The sequence below is a fragment of the Pipistrellus hanaki genome (genome assembly GCF_964339955.1).
Source record: "Pipistrellus hanaki genome assembly, chromosome: 3".
Taxonomy (NCBI): Eukaryota; Metazoa; Chordata; class Mammalia; order Chiroptera; family Vespertilionidae; genus Pipistrellus; species Pipistrellus hanaki.
The window spans coordinates 103,958,281-103,980,254 of NC_140505.1; the positions used below are offsets into that span (position 1 = coordinate 103,958,281).

General features: G+C 42.8%; 1 protein-coding gene across 33 annotated transcripts in view; it reads right to left on the reverse strand.

The window, feature by feature from the left end:
• The window catches only part of CACNA1C (calcium voltage-gated channel subunit alpha1 C), a gene marked incomplete at its 5' end in the record, with an annotated part of 660,607 nt that overhangs the window by 19,957 nt on the left and 618,676 nt on the right, over positions 1-21,974 (reverse strand). For all 33 annotated transcript variants that reach the window (XM_084878730.1, XM_084878732.1, XM_084878733.1 and 30 more), the window contains 6 exons: positions 40-167; positions 2,603-2,704; positions 8,555-8,657; positions 10,650-10,746; positions 11,424-11,551; positions 12,146-12,311. In XM_084878730.1, the coding sequence (XP_084734856.1) occupies positions 40-167; positions 2,603-2,704; positions 8,555-8,657; positions 10,650-10,746; positions 11,424-11,551; positions 12,146-12,311 (724 nt within the window). The remainder of the gene's footprint in view (positions 1-39; positions 168-2,602; positions 2,705-8,554; positions 8,658-10,649; positions 10,747-11,423; positions 11,552-12,145; positions 12,312-21,974) is intronic.

A 21,974-nucleotide genomic window follows, 5' to 3' on the forward strand; every position in this document is an offset into this window, starting at 1 on the left:
CAGGCCTTTCCTTGGGGTGTGGCCCCACTCGCCCCTCACCTGTAGGGACAAGGCGTTCCTCTGGGAGGGCTTGCCCACGAGGCCTTGCTCTTTGCGCTTCTTGAATTTCCGGAAGTACTCTTGGATCAGGAAAGTAGCATAAAACTTGCCGACTGTGACCTCATCATCTGACATTCAAAGAGAGAACAGGGAATTGGAGATGAACAAAGGGAATTCAGTTGGACTTTATTAATTTACTAGAGGCCTGGTGCATGAAATTCATGTGTGTGTGGGCGGGTGTCCCTCAGCCCAGTATGCACCCTCTTTAATCCGGGAACCCCCTGCGAGATTGGGCCTAAACCAGCAGTTGGACATCCCTCTTGCAATCTGGGATTGCTGGCTCCTACCAGTTCACCTGTGAGCTGATCACTCTAACTGCTCTCCCCTGCTGGCCTGATCACCCCTAACTGTCTCTGCCTTGGCCCCGCCACCATGGCTTTGTCCGGAAGGATGTCTGTCCGGTCTAATTAGCATATTACCCTTTTATTAGTATAGATTTTTAAGCATCCAAACTTTAAAAATTTTTCAATTTATATTTTGAAGAGATAGTACATTCACAGGGTTCAAAAAGACAAAATTATGTAAAAATTGTATGGTGAAAAGCCTCTTTCCCACTGTTCCCATCTGTGAGGTTACCACCTCCTAATAGATAAGCTTTTTATTAGTTTCTTGAATATTTTTGCAAAGATTCTTTATGCAAATGCTATCTGTAAATGAGCAATATATTCTTATTGCCCCCCTCATTAAAAGAAAAATACCATATTGTCAAAATTATTTCCCACCTTGCTCTGTTTACTGAGCAGCTGACACTGCTAATGTTCTCATTCGATTCCGAAGCTTCAGACCCCCATCAACCAGTCTCCTAAGTGCAAACTTAGTTCTGCTTAAAGGTGAGTGAGTAGGAGGGGTGGTGGAAGGGGCACCTTCCTCCTGTGTAAGTTCGGGGTTTTTTCTTTCAACCAGACAGAGTGGGTTGGGTGAGTCTTGGGAATGAACCATGTGATGGAGAAGCCTGTAAGTCTCCAGTGAGAATATGTCATGCCCTATAAGGACCCCCTTTGCTCCACTTCTCAGGTCTCTGTGAAGGACAGGGCATGGGCCTGGGAGTCAGCTGGTTGGGTCAGATCTAAGGGATAGTGATGGTTCTCCTGCTCCTAGTTGTCTTCAAAGAGGAGCCAAATCCACAGCAGCGATGGCCTTCTCCCTGGCAAGGGCCTCATCCCCTCTGGGAGGAAAGACCCTGAGCCCCTATCCAGGGTGGTTGGGGAGGAAGTGTTGCAGGGGAAAGAGCTTGGTGCTCTGGCGTCCCTCAGACCTGGGTTCGAATCCCAAATCTGCTAGGTCCTCACAGCGTAGCCTTGGGCCAGCTCCCTAGTTTCTAAGAACTTTGATTCTTTGAGCAAACTTCATAGAAACGTTATAAGGAGGAAATAAAATACTGCATGTGAGGTGTCATCTCTGTGACCCTGCTTAGTCCTGGTCCTGCCTTCCCTCCAGGAAGTGGCTCTCAACAGGGGTGGGTGTCACCTGTTAAAAGTGTGTTGAGGCTGTGGGTCGTTTTCAGTTGACATGGTGATTTGGGTGCTACTGGTACTAAATGGCTCTAGATGTGGCCCTTAAAGCACAGACGTGTTTTGAACAATAAATAACAGCTTCATATTCTTTCAACTGTTATGATAGGACGTCCATGTGGGGGACAACCTGCTTATAATTATCTGAGCTAAGAACATAAATTCGTTTTACATAGTTTTAATATATCCAGAATTTTCCAGGAACATAACTGCTTGGTAAGTTGACAGAAAACTCTGTTTCCCCTGCCCCAATGGAATCCGAGTCTCCCGCTTTCATTGACCTGCCTGTCTCAGCCGGCGTGTGTTCTTTGCATGTGCATATACGTAGGTGTATGTGCACATATGTGTGTATGTAAAGTTGCTTAAATATACTTAGCCCTTACTTCAAAATGACAAAAACAAGATGTTAACAATATTTTATCATCTTACTTCCTTTAAACACTTATTCGTTATACGTGGGTGCATACAAGCATTTCTTCACTTAGTTATAACTTTATCTATTGAAAGCCATTAGATTTCAATACACCTTATATTAAGTAAAGTGTTCTATTAATATTTTGGAAATTACATGTGTGGTAAGGCTTTTTTCCCTATGACTCAGGACAGCAGTAGGGGCTGTGGGTGCACAGTGCTGAGCAAAATGCCCTGGGAAGGACACACACAGCTCCCACCAGGAGGCGCTCTCAGGGCCCATTTATGACTAGAGCCATCAGCCTGGGGGTTTATGGGAGAAACCAAAAGTTTCCTTGAAGTTCTGCCAAACCTCAAGCTTGGAGAGGCCTTGTCTGACTTCATCTGCAAAATGCAGGACTGGACTCGATCTCCAACCTGACGGCCTGTGTCTGCGTTTGTGGAGGGCGTGGCATCCTGTCCTTTCTAACCAGGAGGGCCTTTCAACCCACAGGCAGGGTCTAGGGGTAGCGGGCTTCCCACAAGCCTGGCAACTCAAGAACCAGGCAGTGGCGAGCGTGCGGAGACGGGGAAGCACTTACCACCTGCGGGGGGCACCACTTGGTCCAGCAGCTTCATGCTGGTCCGCTTCCAGATCTTTTTGATTATGGCCCGCAGCTCCTCATTGGCTTGTTCCAGGTTTCCTGAGGGGAGGGAGGCAGACACAAGGCTGAAATGATCATCCGACCCTTGGAGGTCCCCCTGGGGTATGCCCTCAGCATCAAGTGCCCACAGATGGTCCTGATCCCTTATTTCTTCTCTCTTTCTCCCCTGTCTTGTGCCCTGTCCAATGCCATTCCTTCTCGGTCTGCTACTCAGCCAGCCAAGGTGACCCTTCACCTCACACACTGCTTTTCCCTGTGGGCAGCACTTAGGACTGACAAGGCTGCTGGTGCTGGACAGCGCTCAACAGCCATCTGGCGGGAGAGCACAGGGGCTCTTCCTGGATGGCATTTCTCAGGGCCCCCATGGTTGCCAGGGAGACAGGGGTGATTGGAAGAAGAGCAGTCTCCCCAGTGTCAAAGCTTTTTGCTGAGTCTCCTGCGGGGAGCAGGTGGCACGGCCTCAGTGTGGAGGCAGAAATCGGAAGACACTGATTCCTTTGGATCTCCTTTCTCCACTGGCGAAACAGGCTACTGAGGGGCCTACCCCATGCAGCCTCTGGGATAATGGCTTCTTGCCATATGAGAGGAAAGCTGAGACCTGCAGCCATAAGACAGGATGGAAGATATCTCCAACCTTCCTCCCACCACCACTGATGTATGCGCTCCGGCACAATCCCTGGTCTGTGACCGAACAGATTTCACCCTGTGAGTAGGTTATATTACATGGCACATATGACCCTAAGATGGGGAGGTTATCTAGGTGAGCCTGTCCTAATCACATGAGCTCTTCAACAGTAGAGAGTTCTCAGGTACAGACTACCAGTATAAAATAAGTAAGTCCTGGGAATATAACGTACAGTTAATACTGTATTGCAATTTAAAAGTTGCTAAGAAAGTAGATTTTAAAAATTCTCATTACAAGCCCTGGATGGGTGGCTCAATTAGTTGGAACATCATTCTGTACGTCAAAAGGTTGTGGGTTCAATTCCTAGTCAAGGTACATACCTAGGTTGCGGGTTTGGTCTGTGGTTGAGGTGTATACAGGAGACAACCTCTCTCTCTCTCATCAATTAACATAGCCTCAGGTGAGGATTAAAAAACAGTTATAATCACAAGAAAAATATTATAACTACACATGGTAATGAATGTTAACTAGCATTATTGTGGTGATAATTTTACAATATATACAAATATCAAATCACTAAGTTGTATACCTGAAACTGTTATAATGTTATATGTTAATTGTACCTCAATAAAAAACAAAACAAACAAAAAATAAATGTATGAAGGGGGTCAAAAGGTGGAAGTAGCGAGTTCTCTCCAGCTGGGAACAGGAGTGAGAGAGATAGTGGCGTGGGCCGGGAAGAAAGCACACCTATGTTATGAACTGAACTGAGAGAGGCAGCCTCTGGGGCTGAATGGTCCCAGCAGAGAGCCAGCCCTGCAACTGCAAGAAATGAATCCTGCCAACAACCTGGATGAGCTGGAAGGAGGTTCTTCCCTGGAGACTCTGGGAAAGGACACATCCTGACCAATATCCTGTTGGCCTTGTAAGGCCCTGAGCACAGAACTCAGCTACCCCACGGCTCCACTGCTACCTACAAAACTGGGAGCCAATACCTGGGTGTTGTTTCAAGATAAAAAAATGTGTGGTAATTGGTTATGCAGCAATAGGAAACCAATACTGGCAGACCTCTATGATATTACGTTTTAGACCACCGCAATAAAACAAATGTTGCAATTAAGTCAGTCACAATGGTTTTGGTTTCCCAGTGCATACAAACATTATGTTTATACTATACTGTAGTTTATGGATTGTACAATAGCATTATCTTTATATATAAAAGCCTAAGTGATTGTTATGACCAGATGACTGACCAGTAGCTATGGTGCACAGTCACCACCAGGGGGCAGACGCTCAATGCAGGAACTCCTCCTGGTGGTCAGTGAGTTCTCACAGCCAACCTCCCATGGTCCCTCTCCCCCGCCTGCCCTCTTTGGGACTGGGTGAGACAGCCCTTATTGGCCTGATTGCCAGCCAGGCTGAGGGAACCTCGCCCGTGCATGAATTTGTGTACCAGGCCTCTGGTGTCTATATAAACAATGTAAATATCTTAACAAAAAAAATATTGCTAAAAAATGGTAATCATCAGCTGAATCTTCAGCAAGTCCTAATCCTTTTGCTGGCAGAGGGTCTTGCCCTATCTGCAAAGAGCAATAAAGTGAAGTCTGTGCTCTGAATTGCTTAGTGCTACTCCACAGAGAGGCAGCAGGGACCAGAGCTGGTCAGGCTGCCTGTGCTGGAATTCGCTCTCTGGCCCTGCCAAGAGGCTCCTTTGGAAGGAAGCCCAACAGGAGCAAGCAGAGGTGGCAAGGAGAGTGGCGGACACCTGAATCCCCTGTGAGAACGTTGGTCCAAACAGCACCTGAGCCAAAGGGCAGACTTGGCATTCTAGTTGTGGAGGGAGTCCTTTGTGGTTAAGCTCCCTTCCTGGTGAGGTAGCAACTGGTTTCTGACATATGCAATCTAAGAGTCCAAATTAATGCAATGCTCAAATATTTTTATCTTATGTAGAGGGTTAAATAGTGTTCCCTACAAATTCATGTCCACATGGAACCTTGGCATATGACCTTAGTTGGAAACAGTCTTTGGGGATGTGATTAGTTAAGATGAGGTTGTACTCATTAGGTGGGCCCCAAATCCCGTGTGACGGTGTCTTATCAGATGCGGAGACACACAGGGCAGAAGGCCAGGAGAGGACGGATGCAGAGACCGGAGTGAGGCTGCCACCAGGAGCCAGGAGAGAGGCAGGGACAGCTCCCCCTCAGAGCCAGCAGGGCCCCCGCTGATACGTTGACTTTGGACTTCTGGCCACCTGAACTGTGAGAGGAAACACTTCTGTCCCGTCTGCCACAGCCTGCCACCATGGGCTTAGGCAACACACCCACCTTCCAAAAGAACTTTCAACTTTTCTTCAGGCCTCAGTTTATTCTCACGATTAGCTGCGTACCTGGGGAACGTCACTAACAGTTGTTACCCATCATCTAAGTATTTAAACATATCTTCCTTCTGCATCCCAATGTTTTGTGCGGCTTGGGACTGGTTCTCTGAAGAAGGTGTTCATTTCTGTCCAATTCCTTCCATGCTCAAAAATCTGAAGGGTAATGACTGGTGAAGACTTTATCCTCACAAATTGAGATGCTTTCTCACATTTCTTTCTAGTGGCTTCTAAGAACTCGCCTTTGTCTTCTAGACTTAGGAGATGAACACTTTGGGGGAGAGTTTGTCTCTGATAAAGGCTTGCCCCTGAGCTGGCACCGTGGGCTCTTTGGTAGCTATTCCTTTGTGTGTATTTTTTTCTCCAAATTTCATGTTATTATGGTAAGAAAACTTAACATGAGATCTACCCACCAGACAGAATTTTAAGCATACAAGACAGTGCTGTGAGCCATAGGCACATGCTATGCAGTAAGATAAATGTATTGGTGTGTCAAGTTTCCTTTAATTGCTGACTGCAGTTCCCATGTGGCTGGCTTCTCCCGCCCCCAAGCGCTCATTTCCTGGAGCCTGGCCATGCGTCCTGGGTATTTAGAGCGGCCTTTGGCGCTGTCAGCAGCGGTGGGTATTCTTTAGCTGGGGCTTGGTTTGTGCTGACGCGTATCTTCAACAGTGAGGACTCTTGGCCTCCGTGCACCAGCACTATTTAGTCCTCCAAGGAATGAAAATGTATTTCCTCAAGCTGTAAGTACTGCACAGTATTCCTTCTCACAGTCATTACATCTCCTCCCTTCGGGAAGGAAGCCTTTCCTCCTGGAGGTAACAGTCATTAATAGTCATTGTAAAAATTTGGAAAGTAACAGAAGTAAAGGAAGAAGGTAAAAATCACTGCTCATTATCCGACTCAGAATAATCGTTGTTAACATAATAAATGTCCTTCCAGTTTTCCTCCTTGCTATGTACACGCAGTGCATTAAATGTGTGCTCAGTTGTCCCAGTGTGAAGAACAGGCCTACTCACATCCATTTCAGATTGAGCTATTGCATTGGCTACTGAGAGTATATTCGTTGTTTCTTTTTAGTGTAGCAGAACTTGAACCATTTTTAAAGATTAGCTCATTATTCTGAAATGCATTTTGATGGCCTGTTTTTGTTTTCTTTAATTTAGGATGTTCCTATTATTTTCAGGAAGGCTTTAACCGAGAGAAGGCACCTCTCCGGGATACTCACGGAAGTGACTCCCCTCATATCGCCCATTGCCCCTCCTATTTGACAATGAAGAAGCTTAAGCGGAGAGAGAACACACAACTTATCACAGGTGTGATCTGAGCCAGCTCTCCCTCTCCCCACCAGCTCCTTCTGCTGCACCCAGGACGCGTGGCCGGCAGCCCGCACCTCTCTGACCGAAGCCTGAGAAGGGAAAGAAGACGCTGCTTCTCTCTGTGCTCTCTTTGTTCTCTGTGTGAGGGTTTCAAACTTCACTTCCTGTCTGGATCCTAATGTGGTGGGTAGAATGTGCAGATACCCGAGCCTGCTCTGAGCCTCAGATTTGGAGATCAGGGCCGGTACATAGGACTCAGTATTTTAAACAAACTCCAGGAGTTGAATCTGAGGCAGGTGGTTTTTTGATCACTCTCTGGGAAACACTATACAATAGGCTAGAAGGTCTTACAGCAAATACAACTCTTAGGTGCATTCCATTTAGCCTTTTCCGCAGAGTGCTTCAGGAAAACGTATCAATGACACAGATTATTGCAGCCAAAGCGGCTGCAGCCCACAGGGTGCTTTTGTGCAAACTAGAAGAAGGTGTCCCTCCATGTGGTCACGGGCCCAGGGGGCGTGGCCTACCTAGTGGAGCACAGGTGAGATCTGAACCCTCCCCGGGAGCTGGCTGAGCCCTAGGGCCGCTGTGCGTGATGACTCTGACCATTGTCACTGTTTGCCACTATGATCCCTTCCCCACACAGGGCTTTTGGGCTTTTTTTTTTTCTTTCCTTCACCTAAGGATATGTGTGTTTTTTTTAAATTATTTTTTAGATTTTTTTTTTTTTTTTTTTTTTTTTTTTTTTTTTTTTTTTTTTTTTTTTTTTTAGAGGGGGAGGTAAGAAGATAGGAGGGAGGGGAGAGAGTGAGAGATTGATGTGAGAAACATGATCAGTTGCCTCCAGCACATGCCACACTGGGGATAAAACATACAAGCTAGGTATGTGCCCTGATTGATTCCTTTAAAAAATATTCTTTAATTGATTTCAGAGAGAGTAAGAGAGAGAGGGAGAGAGAGAAAGAAATAGAAACATCACTAATGAGAGAATCACCAATCAGCTGCCTCCACATGCCAGGGATCGAGCTCCAAACCTGGGCATGTGCCCCGAACAGGAATCAAACTGTGACCTCCTGGTTCATGGGTTGATGCTCAACCACTGAACCATGCCGGCCAGGCCCTGATTGATTCTTGTATGTGCTCTGACCGGGATCGAACCTGCAATCTTCACATATCAAGACAACTCCCTAACCAGCTGAGCTGCCCAGCCAGGGCCCACACAGATCTTTTTAACTTAAAAAGAATGTTGAACATTTGAGAGGCCCATTTACAGCCTTCATTTAGGTGAGGCTTGCTCTTGCTTCAGGTAACACTCATCTTTTTCTGCTTTTTGAACTCTACCCTATGACTTCAAGATGGAAAGCTAGAGTTCAAAATAAATAGGCTAGAGGCCATTGAAGAGGCAAAGGAAACAGAAGGAGGCCTGTTTATAACCCCGCGATGGAGTTATTGCTGAGCCACAGCTCCACGCAGGACAGGAAGGTCCTGGGCTTCTGCAAGTGCTGACCGCCTCTCTGGCTGGTGTGCTGCGTCTTCTGGTGGCTCTTTCGGTGCATGTGGGCAATTCTTACCCTCTGTTTTGATCCTCAGGGCTGTCCGGACCAGGGCAAATAGAGTGGCATTGAACATGACCGTCCCATCACTGTTCAGAGGCATATTCATGGAGACCAGACGCTGGAGGGGAAGGGAAGGCAGAGCTGGTGATTACAGCAAAAGGTTCTCAAAGGACCCACAGAACCACCAGGGCAGGAGAACGCTGGGAGGGAGCCTCTAAACATGTGTGCGTGTGTCTGGAGTGGGCGGGCGTGTAGAAGCAGCAGCCACTGAAATGCATTCAAAACCTGTTCTGGGAGATCTTGGCTCTGCCACAGATACCCTCACTCAGCTGCACAGAGTGAGGGAGGGATGGAAGTTGTCCCTATTAGATCCTTGCTTCCAACCTCTTCTCCGTTCAAATGCTGCTCATGCATTTGTGGTGCTCTCGCCTGGCAACAGAGAACCGCTGTGCGCAGGCATTTGCTGGGAGCCACTTGCCAACCCATATTCATCTAACGCCCTGATCAGAGAGACAACGACGGAGGATGCTTGCGGGAGAGGCACTTGTCCCTTTTCTGTCTATTGAAAATCTACCTCTGCATCAGGCTGGATCAGAGGCTTGCTGACACTGGACAGGGTTGGGTTGCCCGCTCCCCTCCTTCCCCACCCAACACTGCTGCCTGGCACTGTGCTCAGTGTGGGGCCCTCCGCATATACCAGGTCATTGTGAGAAAAGGAACCATGAAATTCATTCTGGCATCTGCTCTCAGGGTATCATTCGTTAGATCACATGGTGTCCTCCTGTCAATCGTAGTGCCGAGAAGGGGTATAATTACTCTGAGTGACTTCTCCTCAGACTCTGGAAAGTGCCAGCTCCACCACAGCCAGGGCAGGCCCATCTGGAGACCCCTCGGGCACTGCAGCCTCACTCATTGCCACCCTTGTTTCCCTCTATGCTTCACTGACATTTAATTTGTGCTCTTTGTTTCTCATATCTTTTCCAGGGGTCCTCAAACTTTTTAAAGTGGGGGCCAGATCACGGTCCCTCAGAGAGCTGGAGGGCCGGACTATATGAACTACTAATTCCTACTGTAACACCTCGGCTGCGCTCACTGCCCAAAAAACCTGGCGGGCAGGATCAGACTCCTCTGCGGGCCGCATGTGGCCCGCGGGCCATAGTTTGAAGACCCCTGTTACACCCTTGAAAATCTTCTACATTTTTTTTTTTTTGAATGAAGTGGAGGTACAAGTGAGGAAAAACTGAGTAAAAGAGAACACAAGTATAAAGTTCTATATTCTGTCAATTCTTCATTTTCCATGAGTGAATTACCCACAGAGCTGAATTTTTCTACTTGTGTTTCTTCTTCTGTACAGTTCTCTGACGTCACTTCCCCCAATCTGTCACTATTCCAACGTGGAATCCAGAAGGGTAAGCATGAGAATTAAAGAAAGAGGGGAGAGAGTGGAAACTAGGCTCTTCAGCAAGTGCTGGGCTACATGGTGGCAAGAGAATACACGGTGGATTCCAGTGAGGCAAGAGGGGGCACAAGATAGAAAGCTAGTGAATTAAAGGAGCGCTCACTCTCAGGGTCTTGCAAGGGCCACATAGGCAAGAGTCAGGTCTAACAGAACCTAGGATGTCTGTCTTAAACATCATGGACTCACTTAGAAATCTGATGAGCACGATGGAGTCTCTCTCTGGTACTATTTGAAAATCTGTGTGAGTGTCTCAGTGACTTCATATACAATTTTAGGGCCTCATGGATCCCTGAAGCTGACACATGGACCTTCCATTGGCCATGTGATCCTAGGAGAGCACCCTAACCCTCCCGTTCTAGATGGAAGTCTGTGAGGTTGCCTCAGTGGCACAGTGTGCTCTGAACAAGGGCCTTTACTCAGGACGGGGCACAGGGCTCACTGGGCCATGAGGCCTTCACTTCGCTTTTCCTTTATAGAGGCTGAGAACTTATTGCTGGAAGGAACCTTAAAATATAACCTGGCTCAGGCTCATTTCTCTAGGCACATAAAATACTGTCTTTACTTCCTTAAAGTGTTGGCCTGACCAAGGTCACAAGGCATCTTTCTCTTTTATTTTCTCTCTTCCTCCCATGTACCCAGGTTGTCTCTTACTTTGCAAGCCACACGGTGAGGGCACAACTTCCCAAAACCCAGTGGGGGCTGAATCCGCCGGAGCAGGGTCACCACATCCAGGTGTTTGATACGACCCCTAGCGGAGGAAGAAAAGGAGGGAAAGGTCAGTCAGGAGCCATGGTCTCAGCCAGCGGGCCAGGACTCATGTTCCTGAGAGATGAGCCCCAACACAGTATTATCACTACAGGAGAGACTCTCCATAGCTGGAGCCCTTTTGGTCAAACTCAGTGCAGAGCTGCAGAATTGCATGGCAAAACTCCAAAACCAATGTATACATGTTTAGATTTCAGTGAGCCATCCAGTGGTGAATGTTCAAAATGGAAGGGTTTAGCAGTACAATGAAATTCTCAACATGTACTTGCTGCTTCAGTCAATTAACCACCTGACCAAAAGGTACTTATTGGGTGTCAACCAAACATGATTGATTGACAAGGGTATCCTTAGACTTGAGGCAGGAAAGGAGTTGAGATGTGCCTGGTCCTATTCATCCTAACTTGAGTACCTACCAGTTATTCCAAACACTAGGATCTCCTATCTTTCCATTCAACCGCAAATTGCAGATATGTTCATGACTTAATCAAAGTGCCTGGCTTGCTACTGCTGGCCCTTGACCCTTGACCCTGGGGTCTGGCACAATTCAGTGTTTCCAGTGGACCCACCCCACGCTAACCCGTATTGTCCCTCTTCTGTAGGTATGGCTGTGCAATCCTCCCTCTTGGCTTTGGGGCTCAGAATTTCCGCCTGGGAACTTACTTGGCTTCCGGGTCATACTCTGCCCAGATTCTTTTAAATTCGTCCAAATGGTGAGGACCAAGGATTGACCAGTCCCTTGTCAGGTAGTCAAAGTTGTCCATGATGACAGCTACAAAGAGGTTGATAATCTGCAGAGAACAGCGAGTATGATGAGCTGCTAAGAGGACCTTCTTACACACTTGCCACTTGAATACGCTTTGCCAGCATGGCAAAAGCTGACATTTCTAAAGACCAGCCACGTGTCACCATTTACACCACCAGTCCCTGAAACTTGGGCCTCTTGGATATGATCATGACACAGCTCCCCTCAGAACTGTGTGCGCTGAACCCACATGTGGGCTGGACAGCTTCCCTCCTAGGCTGCTGGGCAGGGCTGCCAAGGAGAGAGGGCCACTTTATCTACCACCTTTTCCCCATTATCCAATCAAAGGGTCAAAAATGCCTAAGTTGCTTCTAGGCCTCCAAAGGCACCTCCTCTGTCCTCTTGGACAATGCCACCACGACAAGAGCCAAGAATGGACAAGAGAGTGCTGGCTGCGGACACTCTGGCTCCAGCTTTCTGTCCTTGTCTCAGTGTGGTTGGACATTCCTACTAACTCAGTCTCTCCGCGGCAGCTCTTCTGGGGGGACCGCCCTTGCCATGAGCTGCGGAGATGGCAGGCTCATGCTATCCCGACCTCCTCGCTCATTCCTTGTGACTATTTGGTCCAATCTCAGCTTACCAGGAAGGCACAGAGCATGTAGAAGCTGATGAAGTAGAAGACGGCGAAGCTGCTGCCACAGGGTGCCTCCCCTTCCGTGCTGTTGTGGGGCTCGGACTCCGGGGCGCACTTCTTCCCTGGCATGCAGGCCAGCATGATGTCCTGCCATGCCTCCCCAGTGGCGCACCTGGGGCAGAGAGGCGAGAGAACCCAACACCCATGGATTCAAGCCCACAGCTCTGGCCCCTTCCCCGGCTCCTTGCAACACAGTATTATCACTATAGTCACCATGAGTCACATCAGATCCTCAGAACTTATTCACCTTAAAATAGAAAGTTGGTACCCTTTTACCAATTTCTTCCTATTCCTCTCTTGGAAACCACTTTTGCCTTCCCTGTTTCTTTGTGTTTAGATTTTTCAATTCTATTAGTGAATTTTTAAAAAAATGTTGCTCATGTGATGGGTAAAAAATATTTCACTGCTGTGTTAATTAGGTTTTAAAATGATTAATGTGTTGAGATTTTTTATTTCATCTTCTGTCGACTTGCATGTTCGTATTCTTGTCTCATGGGCTATTTGTCTTATTTGTAGGGTTTTTTCTATATTTTTCATATTAATCTTTTTCAGTTATATGCATCACAAGACCTTCCTCCAGTCTGTGGCTAACTTTTCTTTAGCTTTATTTCTGGTATGTTTTTATGAATTTTAAATTTCAATGTGGCCAAATTTATATTTTTTCTGATTTTTAATTTTTAATTTATAATACTTTTATAAAGTTTTCCTCTATGTTTTTTTTTTCCTCTTGTTTAAAATATTCTTCTATATTCTGGGTCATAAAAAATTCTCTTCTGTTCTAAAAGTTGTAAACTTTTGTTTTTCATAATAACCCATGAATCTGAAATATATTTTTGTGCTCCATCTGAGGTAGAAATATGCTTTCTCTTTTTTCTGTATAGATAAACAATTTTATTCATACAATTTATTGAATAGTCCATCTTCATCTACTGATTTGAAATATCTCTTCTGATATAACTGTTTTCCCATACATGTGTGGGTCTCACACTAGCCATTTCATTCCATTCCTAGTAGACCACATTGTCTTAACCACTGTGAATTTATAGTTAAGTCTTGCTGTCTCAGAGAGTGGCTCCAACTTGTTGTTCTTGAAAACTGTCTTGGCTATTCATTTTTCTTTTCTATTCCATGGACATGGTAGGATCAGCTTATCAACTTTCATGAATAAACCTGTTGAGCATTTTACTGAAATTGCATTAAAATATAGGTTAAGTTGGGGAATTTGACATCTTTGTGATATTGTCTCCTAGCCATGAATATAACACATGTCACCATTTATTTAGGTCCTAGTTCATGTTTTGTAATAATATTTTATAGTTTCCCCAAAAACATTTTTGTTAGACTACTTCTAGGTATCTTATTTAAAATAAACAAAGTATTCTATCAGAAATGGTATATTTATAAATAGTGTTATAAATGGTATATTTAAAAAGTTTTTCTGTTTGTAGCTAATGTAGAGGAAATAGAGTAAAACCTCAATATAATTGATTAATTCAAGTGAGGAGGTGGGGGTCTATTAAAGCCGAAAGTCTATTATATAATAAAGTGGGTTTTCCAAATGTGTATGTTAAAAAGTTGACAAATTAGTTTACCTGGTTTTATTTATGTAGACACATTTATGTCAAAATTCAGTCTGTATGAAAAAGCTTCATGTCAAAGAAAAGTTTTTTATATGTATTACTGCAATTTTAAATATATACTTACTGGAGTAGGTCCAGTAAGTGCATGCATTGACCAATCACTGAGAGAGTAAACAATTGCACACGGCTGGTGGGGCTAAGCACAGGTCTGGACATCGGTTGGCACCACTTAAAAGGGCTACAGAAAGTCATGGAACCCCCGTTTGACCTGGTGATCCCACTTCTAGGAATATATCCTAAGAAATCAGATGCTTCTATGTCTCTGAATCTATTTTTATTCATCAGTTTATGTTGTTCATTAGATTCCATAAATGAGTGAGATCATGTGATACTTATCTCTCTCTGACTGACTTATTTCACTTAGTATAATACTTCCAGATCTCTCCATGCTGTTGCAAATGGTAAGAGTTCTTTCTTTTTTTCAGCTGCCTAGTATTCCATTGTACAAATGTATCACAGTTTTTTATCCACTCATCTGCTGATGGGCACTTAGGCTGTTTCCAAATCTTAGCTATTGTAAATTGCACTGCTATGAACATAGAGTGCATATATTTCTTATAGAAAAGCATCCACTTTATTTAGATTTTCAAATATATTGACATAAATTTGTAATAATATTCTCTTATTGGGATTGTCAGATTGAATTAATAAAAAAAATGTTCCTACTATGTGTTGTCTATAGGAGAAACTTTAGATTCAAAGATACAAGCAGCTTGAAAGTAAAAGAATGGATAAAAAATCCCTCAAGTTAGAGGCAAATGTGTCAGATTGGATTAAAATATAGGCTGCTTAGAAAAGATATATATCTGAAATTTAAGAATATAGCAAGGTTTATGTTCAAGTGTGGGAAAAGTATACCATATAAACACTAAAAACAAATAAACAGAAAGCTGGTATAGATGTATTAATATAACACAAAGTAGAATTTATAATAAAATTAGTAGTAGGCATACATATTTTATAAAGTTAAATGGCTCAAATTTAACCTTATAAAACACCAGGTCAGTGTTGCTGTGTGGTTAAAGCATCGGCCTATGCACCAAAGGGTTGCAAGTTTGCTCCCCGCCCCTTGTTGGGGTGTGTGCTGGAGGCAACCAGTCAATGTGTCCCTCTCACATGGATTTTTCTCTCTCTCTTTTTCTCTCACTCCCTTATACTCTCTCTGAAGAGTCATGGAAGAAATATCTTTAGGTGAGGATTAACAACAAAAAGCTCAAATCACCTAAAAGATATACAAATTTCAAATTGTAAAACAAAAGTTTTTTTGAAAACATTTAATAATAATGCTAATAAACCTCTGGCAATACTGATTAAATGTTGAAAGAGAGGGAGAATGAGAGCATATAACCAGGGATGAAAAAAAAGGACACCACCACTACAGACACTAAAGATAAAAGGATATTATTTATGAATAACTGTACATCAATCACTTTGAAATTTTAAATGCAATAAAATTTCTTAGAAAAATACAATTTATAAAAACTGACTCCAGAAGTAAAAGAAAATTTAAATGGGTCTTTGATTGTTAAAATCATTAAATCCATAATTGGAAACCTCCTCAAGAAGAAAATACCAGGCCCAGATCACCACATTGCTAAATCCTACAAAATACTTAAGGAAGAAATAAAACCAGTGTTAAACATTACAAAACTATAGTAATTAACACAACGTGATATAGGTGTAGGACTCACACCTACAAGTCAATGCAAAAGGAAAAGACCCATGCCTAAATAGACACTTGATATGTGGAAGGTTGCACTGCAGACAACTGAAGAAAGGATGGTATTTTCAAATGACTGGCCTTAGGTCAACCAGATATCCACATCCATTATAATCACTTCCAAATGGATTGCAGATCCGAATGTAAATAAAAAACAAAAAACTTGTGGCACATAATAGAGAAAAATATCTTCATTAACTTGGAAGTATGAAATTTAAACAAGACACAAGATAAAAAGATTGATTAAACTGCTCAAATAAAACTATGAATTTCTATTCATCAGTGACACCATTGAGAGGAAACAGGAAAGCCATATAGCAAGAAAAATATTTACAGCACATATAATGCACACGGGCTCACCATCAAACTACAATTAACTTTTGTTAAAAGAAAATGGAAAAAGAGACTACACAGGCACTTCATAAAACAAAAATTTATAAACCTCTTTAGGCATTAGAAAAATACAAATTGAAACTACAATGAGAAACAACTACAAACTCCTCAGATTAGCTAGCAGACTGAAAAATAGTAGTTCTCACAAGGAAGCAAAGCAGGGAATGTTTATATATTGCAACCACTTAGTAAACCACTTTGGACACCTATTTAGCAGTATTTACTAAATGAAACATGTAACCCCTATGACCCTTGAGTTAGACTCTTTCTAATATAAATTAGTATACTAAGACTATGAATTAGAATATTCATTAAATAAAAACACAAGCTAAGTGAACATTAACAGTAGGCTGAATTAATAAACTGAAGCATATCCAATCAGTAAGTTACATGCAATGACAATGAACTAATGATTGATACATTAAAAAACATGCTTGAGCGTGGTCAATGTGGCTCAATGGTTGAGCATCGACCTATGAACCAGGAAGTCATGGTTCCATTCCAGATCAGGGCTCATGCCTGGGTGTGGGACTGATTCCAATAGAGGGCACTCAGGAGGCAGACAATCAATGATTCTCACTTAGTACTGATGTTTTTATCTCTCTTTCCCTCTCCCTTCCTCTCTGAAATCAATAATTATAATATGTATTTAAAAATAATGTTTGAATCTCTCCAAAATAGTACTGAACAAAATAAGGCAACATTAAAAAAATACATTGTCTCCTTTCATTTCTATAAGGAAAATGTAGTGGCTACTTTTGGGGAGGAGGAAGGAAAAATGATTAGAGGGAGATGTCTAAGGGGCTGGAAATGTTCTATTGCTTATCTTAGATGAAGGCTATATAGATATTTGCTTTGGAAAAATTCATTGAGAAGCATATTTCTGTTTTAAGCATTTTTCTATGCTATACTGCACAATAAAAAATAATCAGAAAAAATAATGTTCTCTTATCATTCTAAAAATTACTTCCACATCATCCACATCTGTAATTATGCTGCTTTCTTATTTCTGATGTTGTTGTGTCTTTTTTTTAAATATATATATTTTATTGATTTTTTTACAGAGAGGAAAAGAGAGGAATAGAGAGTTAGAAACATCAATGAGAGAGAAACATCGATCAGCTGCCTCTTGCACACCCCCCACTGGGGATGTGCCCACAACCAAGGTACATGCCCTTGACCGGAATCGAACCAGAAACCCTTCAGTCCGCAGGCCAATGCTCTATCCACTGAGCCAAACCGGTTTTGGCTGTTGTGTCTTTTTTAAAAATTGGATTTGAGCAAGCATTTGACCTTGCTCCCTAGCACATGTCATCAGCGTGGTTCAATTAAAACCTATTAAAAATCTCTTAGACATTTCTTATGTCAATATTTACTTGTCAAGATTCCAAAGAAGCCCACCCAGGACCACCCTGCAGACCTGGACTCAGTGTTAGGTACAAGCAAGGGCCCATTAAGCCCCACCAGCTCCCTACTTTGCATTGGGTGAATGCAGGCCTCCTTGCTTTAAGTAGCAGCCATGACTTTATCTGAGCTGTTCTTAGAAAATTCTTGAGATAGATAAGGGTGGAGATAATCCAGGGAAAGGGAAAAAATGGGCTGCTGCTTTTAAGGATTGTTTACTGAGAGTGCATAAAATCATTGGTGGTTATATGAGAGACTGAACTCTGAAAGAGAAAGGACACTTGCTTCCCCAACCTGAATAGTCAATGGGGGGATGATAGTAGTTCAGATCTCCAAACCCGGAGTGGCAGAGATGGGTGCTGGGAGTTGTCCAGTGCAATAATGCAGCCAATCCTCGAGAAGATGGCAGGACCATGGGGAGAAGCATAGGGCACCCTGGAATGGCTTCACCCCAAATAAGGAGCCCAAGAGAAGGGCCCAGGCCTTGGAAAGTGCCATGGCTCTAGCAGCATCCAGGAACTTCAGAGACCCTGAATCAGGTACTGTTAGGTGACTAACAATCTTTGTTGCCTGACAGAAAACTTCCTGTAAGACATAATGCAGTCCTAGAGGGATATCCATGCACTGGCTCATCTGGAGATGTGAACATAAGCGCTGATTTTCCCTAGAAGTTTGTTCAGATTCTACAGATCTCAAAATTAACATGGCAATAGGCCCCACAACAGTCAGCCTCCCATTCATAACTAAGATAGCCATCACGAGGATTCTTTGATACTTCTAAATTAATCTTTTGCATGCATAATTAGAAAAAGCTGACTATAAAATTAGGCAGAATGCATGAAAAACATAGTACATATTGGTCTCTCGAAGCTTCAAAAAGAGAATTTATGTAAATGAATCAACCTATGATATCATTTAGGTGCCAACCTAGTTTAAAAAAAATATTGTGGAATTCCAGGCAAGCTTGGAGGGGGTTGCCAGAGACACATACGGAGAAACTCAGCTGTGTTGTTTAAGGTGAGGGCAGTCTTCCTGCATGGCTGACAGGCACTACCTTTCCTGTGTTAAGCCCTCTATCCATATGGCCATATCTAAATCTGCTGTAGCCCAAATGAATTTACTAGCTCCACCCTGATGACTCCAAGACTCCACCCTACTGCAAAGTTCCACAGGCTCCAGGCTGGTGGCTACTGGCCTCGGGGTACCCTGAGACTTTTGCTGAGTGGCCTCAAAGTGGTGCCAGCTTTGAATCTGTATTAACATGGTGAACACCACTCACCCCTACCTGGTGACTCCCTGAGACCTGCCTCACACAATTTGTGTACCATCAATGGCTGAACCTAATGGGGGTAGCCAGAAGGTGACAGTGGGTCTTGATGCCTTCAGCCTTTTGCTGACCTGCCCCAGATCAGGCACTAGACCTTACTAGGGAAAATTCCTCTTCATGGGGCCAATCCCCACATAGTAGCTCATACACTCTGCTTGTGGCCAATCTGTATACTAAGCCACCCTAGGGTCAACCCCACCCATTTACATGCTATTAAGGCTCAATCAGACAGAAGGGCACACATAACCCACTCAAAGAACACTCTTGGAGCACCCAATTTAGGGGATCAAGAAGACTGCCACTAGGTCCTAAAGGAAACAATTGCATAAGGCCAATATACCAACACTGGGACACATTGTAGACCTACCTTATACATAGAAACAAACACAGAGAGGCAGCTAAAATGGGGAGACAAAGAAAAGTATCTCAAATGAAAGAACAGGAAATAGCCCCAGGGGGAAAAAACTAAATAAAATGGAGGCAAGCAAACTACCAGATACAGAGTTCAAAACAGTGATTATAAAGATGCTAAAGAAAACTTAATAAGGACTTCAACAGCGTTAAAAAACACACACAAAAATCATGGAAAAGAACCAGTCAGAAATAAAGAATACAGTAATTGAAATGAAGAATACACTAGAAGTAGTCAATAGCAGATGAGGAATCAATGTGCTGTATGGAAGTCTCCCACTGTGTGTGTACATTTTCTCTTTATGGTTCACTGAGAGGATCCAATCAGTGATTTGGAAGACCAGATAGCAAGAAACACACAATAAGAACAGCAAAAAGAAAAAAACAATAAAAAAATAAGAATAGTTTAAAGAACCTCTGGGAGAACATCAAGTATAACATCTGTATCATGGGGGTACTAGAGGGAAAAGAGAGACAGCAAGGGATTAAGAACCTATTTGAAGATATAACAGCTAAAAACTCTCCTACCCTGTTGAAGAAAAAAAGGCACACAAGTCCAGGGAGTGCAGAGAGTCCCAAACAAGATTAACCCCCAAATGCCCATATTAAGACACATCATAATTAAAATAAGAAAAGTTAAAGACAAAGAGAGAATTTTAAAAGCATCAAGAGAAAAACAGTTACCTAGAAGAAAGTTCCCATAAAACTTTAAGTTGATTTCTTAATAGAAACTTTTCAAGCCAGAAGAGAACAGTATGAAATATTCAAAGTGATGAAAAACAGGGCCTATAACCAAGACTACTCTACTCAGCAAAGCTATCATTTAAAATTGAAGGAGAAATAAAGATCTTCCCAGACAAGAAAAGCTAAAGATTTTCCAATAGCCAAGATATGAAAGCAACACTAGTGCCCATCAATAGATGATTAGATAAAGATGTGGTCCATATATATACAATGAATAATACTTGGCCATAATAAAGAATGAAATCTTACCATGGATGGACCTACTACTATAAGTAAAATAAGTCAGACAGAAAATGATAAATACCATATGATTTCACTTACACGCCAAATCTAAAATAAACAAACAAACAAAATAGAAACAGACTCATAGATACAGACTGAGGATTGCCAAATCAGAGGAATGTTGGGGGCTATGTCAAAAAGGTGAACGTAGTAAGAAGTAAAAATTGGTAGTTACAAAATAGTCAAGAGGATGTAAAGTACAGCATAGAGAATGTAGTTAATAATCCTATGTAATTAAAGCCTAATATGCTAAGTGTCCAGTCGACTGGTCGGCATTCAACCAATCAAAATGTAATATGCTAATATGCTAATGATATGCTAAGGTCACTCAACTGCTTGCTATGACACGCACTGATCACCAGAGGGCAGATGCCCTGACTGGTAGGTTAGCTTGCTGCTGGAGTCCGGCCATTTGGGACTGAGAGAGATGGGCTGGACATGCCCTGAAACCCTCCTGTGGTTCCTCCCCTGCTGGCCAACTTCCCACATCTATCCCTGGACACAATCATGCACCAGTGGGTCCCTCAGCCTGGCCTGTGCCCTCTCTCAATCTAGGACTCCCTTGGGGGATGTCAGAGAGTGGGTTTCGACCTGATCCCACAAGGGGAGCACTGCTCAGCCAGAAGCCGGGCTTATGGCTGGCAAATGCAGCAGTGGTGATGGGAGCCTCTCCTGCCTCCATGGCAGCACTAAGGATGTCCGACGGCTGGCTTAGGCCTGCTCCTCCCCGGGGACTGAGAGAGCACAGGCCAGGCTGAGGGATCCTTCTGAGTGCACGAATTTCGTGCACTGGGCCTCTAGAATTATAATAACTATGTATGGTGCCAGGTGAGTGCTTGAAATATTGGGCGGATCACTTTATAAATTATATAATTTGATTGTATAACCACTCTGCTGTCCACCTAAAACTAACATGAAATAATATTGAATTAAGCTGTAATTGAAAAGCAAATAAAAAAGCAAGCCCGTAATCTTGTTAACAATCCTGTAATCCAATTCCTACCCTGCTTTTCCCTACCTCTATGTGATCTTCTCTAAATTCCTTCTTTAGTTTAAAGTGAATAAAAGAAGCTGGAAAATTTGGGAGCAATAGAGATCCTGCTCCTTGGCATGTCATCAGTTTGGCTCAAATAAACTCTTGAAAAATTCTCAAAGAATTTAGATTTGATGAAAGTTTTTCTATTTATTGCTTTTTTCAAAGATTCAGTTTTAAGGTTTATTAATATATTTTAAAGATGTTTTATTAATTTCTGCTTTTATTTTAATAAATGCATTCCTTCATCCTTTGGGGTAATATGGCTGTTCTTTTTCCATCTGTTAGTTTAATTATTATAAACTTAAAAATAATTAATCTTGGCTCCAAATTTTCCTTTTGCATTGATTAGTACAGCTAATAAATTTAAGATATTATTCTCTCTCATTTCTAAGTAGCTTGTAGCTTCAGCTCTGAGTTATTTAGAACATAATTAACTGAATAGATTTTGGAGTGACTACCAATTTTATGGTTATTTTCTAATTTTTGCTGTATTGAAGAGAAATTTTGGAATTTATTGAAATTTTCTTTGTGACTTACATCTTGGCTAATTTTTGTGAATGTTTCTGGGTGCTTAAAATGTAGTGTTTTGTTTTGTTTTTGCTATTTATTGAGTACAGTACAGAATTATTCAATTCAGTTTGTTAATTATATTATTTAGATGTTCTGTTTGGTCTGTCAGTTTCTATGTGCTATATAGAAGTCTCCCACTGTGTGTGTGTTCATTTTCTCTTTATGGTTCTATCAGTGTCTGATTGATTATTTCCAAATACATTGTTACATGCAAGTAGTTTTATGATTGTTACATATTCTTTTTTAAA